We start from the raw sequence: 857 nt of genomic DNA, 5'->3' as shown, positions 1-857 counted from the left end.
TTAACTGATGGACTGGAGTGGTGTGGATTATTGTGATGTTTTTATCAGCTGTTTGGACTCTCATTCTGACGGCACCCATTCACTGCAGAGGATTTCTCCAAATCTGATGAAGAAAAAAACTCATCCTAATCTTGGATGCCCTGAGGGTGAGCAGTACTGAAGATGAGAGCTATTTCTTTAAGCTTTCTTCATGCTCAGGTAAATCAATGTTTGAGAGAGAAATGACTGTATGGTGACTTTATTGACTGTGCTATAGTAAACTTCTCCCACAGCTCGTTTTATTACTGAATGATAGTCTTTACAGTATGTTCTTGACGCTTTCACAAGCTCAGCAATAAAAGACGTGATAGTGAATGTTTGAGGAGATAAAACACAACGGCCGGCGACTCAATCAAACATTCACCAAAATTGCATTAAACTCTGCGTCCCTCCCTCCGGCTTCATTCGAAAACTCCCACCTCACAGTTTACTGGACTTTGAAATATTCCCAGACTCTTCTGGGATTTGTGTGTTTCAGACGGCAGACTGATAGTTTGTCCCTTCAGATCGAGTTGAAGGACATTACCGTCATCATCATGAGTAAGGAAGCCCGTCCATCCTGGGACAGTCCCATGCAGTTTGTCCTGGCGTGTGTGTCTTATGCTGTGGGACTCGGGAATGTCTGGCGTTTTCCGTATCTCTGCCAAATGCATGGAGGAGGTGAGAGGATTCGTGTTTTACTTCACATCTCCTCATGCTTGCATCTGAATGTTTGTTCTTTTGAGCTAAACTTTGATAGAGAGCTTGATAACAACCGCAGCAGAACAGGACAAAAATATAATGTGATACTTGCAAGACTTTGCTAAAAAAATCTAAAG

The 857-nt window shown here is 42.4% G+C and overlaps 1 protein-coding gene across 1 annotated transcript in view; it reads left to right on the top strand.

The window, feature by feature from the left end:
• The first annotated feature begins 403 nt into the window (after window positions 1–403).
• The window catches only part of LOC306886860 (sodium- and chloride-dependent transporter XTRP3-like), a 15991-nt gene continuing 15537 nt past the window's right edge, over window positions 404–857 (top strand). The window contains exon 1 of the mRNA XM_079444193.1: window positions 404–699. Within this exon, the coding sequence (XP_079300319.1) occupies window positions 576–699 (124 nt within the window). The 5' untranslated portion in view covers window positions 404–575. The remainder of the gene's footprint in view (window positions 700–857) is intronic.

This window comes from Barbus barbus (genome assembly GCF_936440315.1).
Source record: "Barbus barbus genome assembly, chromosome: 21".
Lineage (NCBI taxonomy): Eukaryota > Metazoa > Chordata > Actinopteri > Cypriniformes > Cyprinidae > Barbus > Barbus barbus.
Note: the sequence above shows the minus strand (reverse complement) of the source record. Positions and strands in the feature narration are given on the sequence as shown.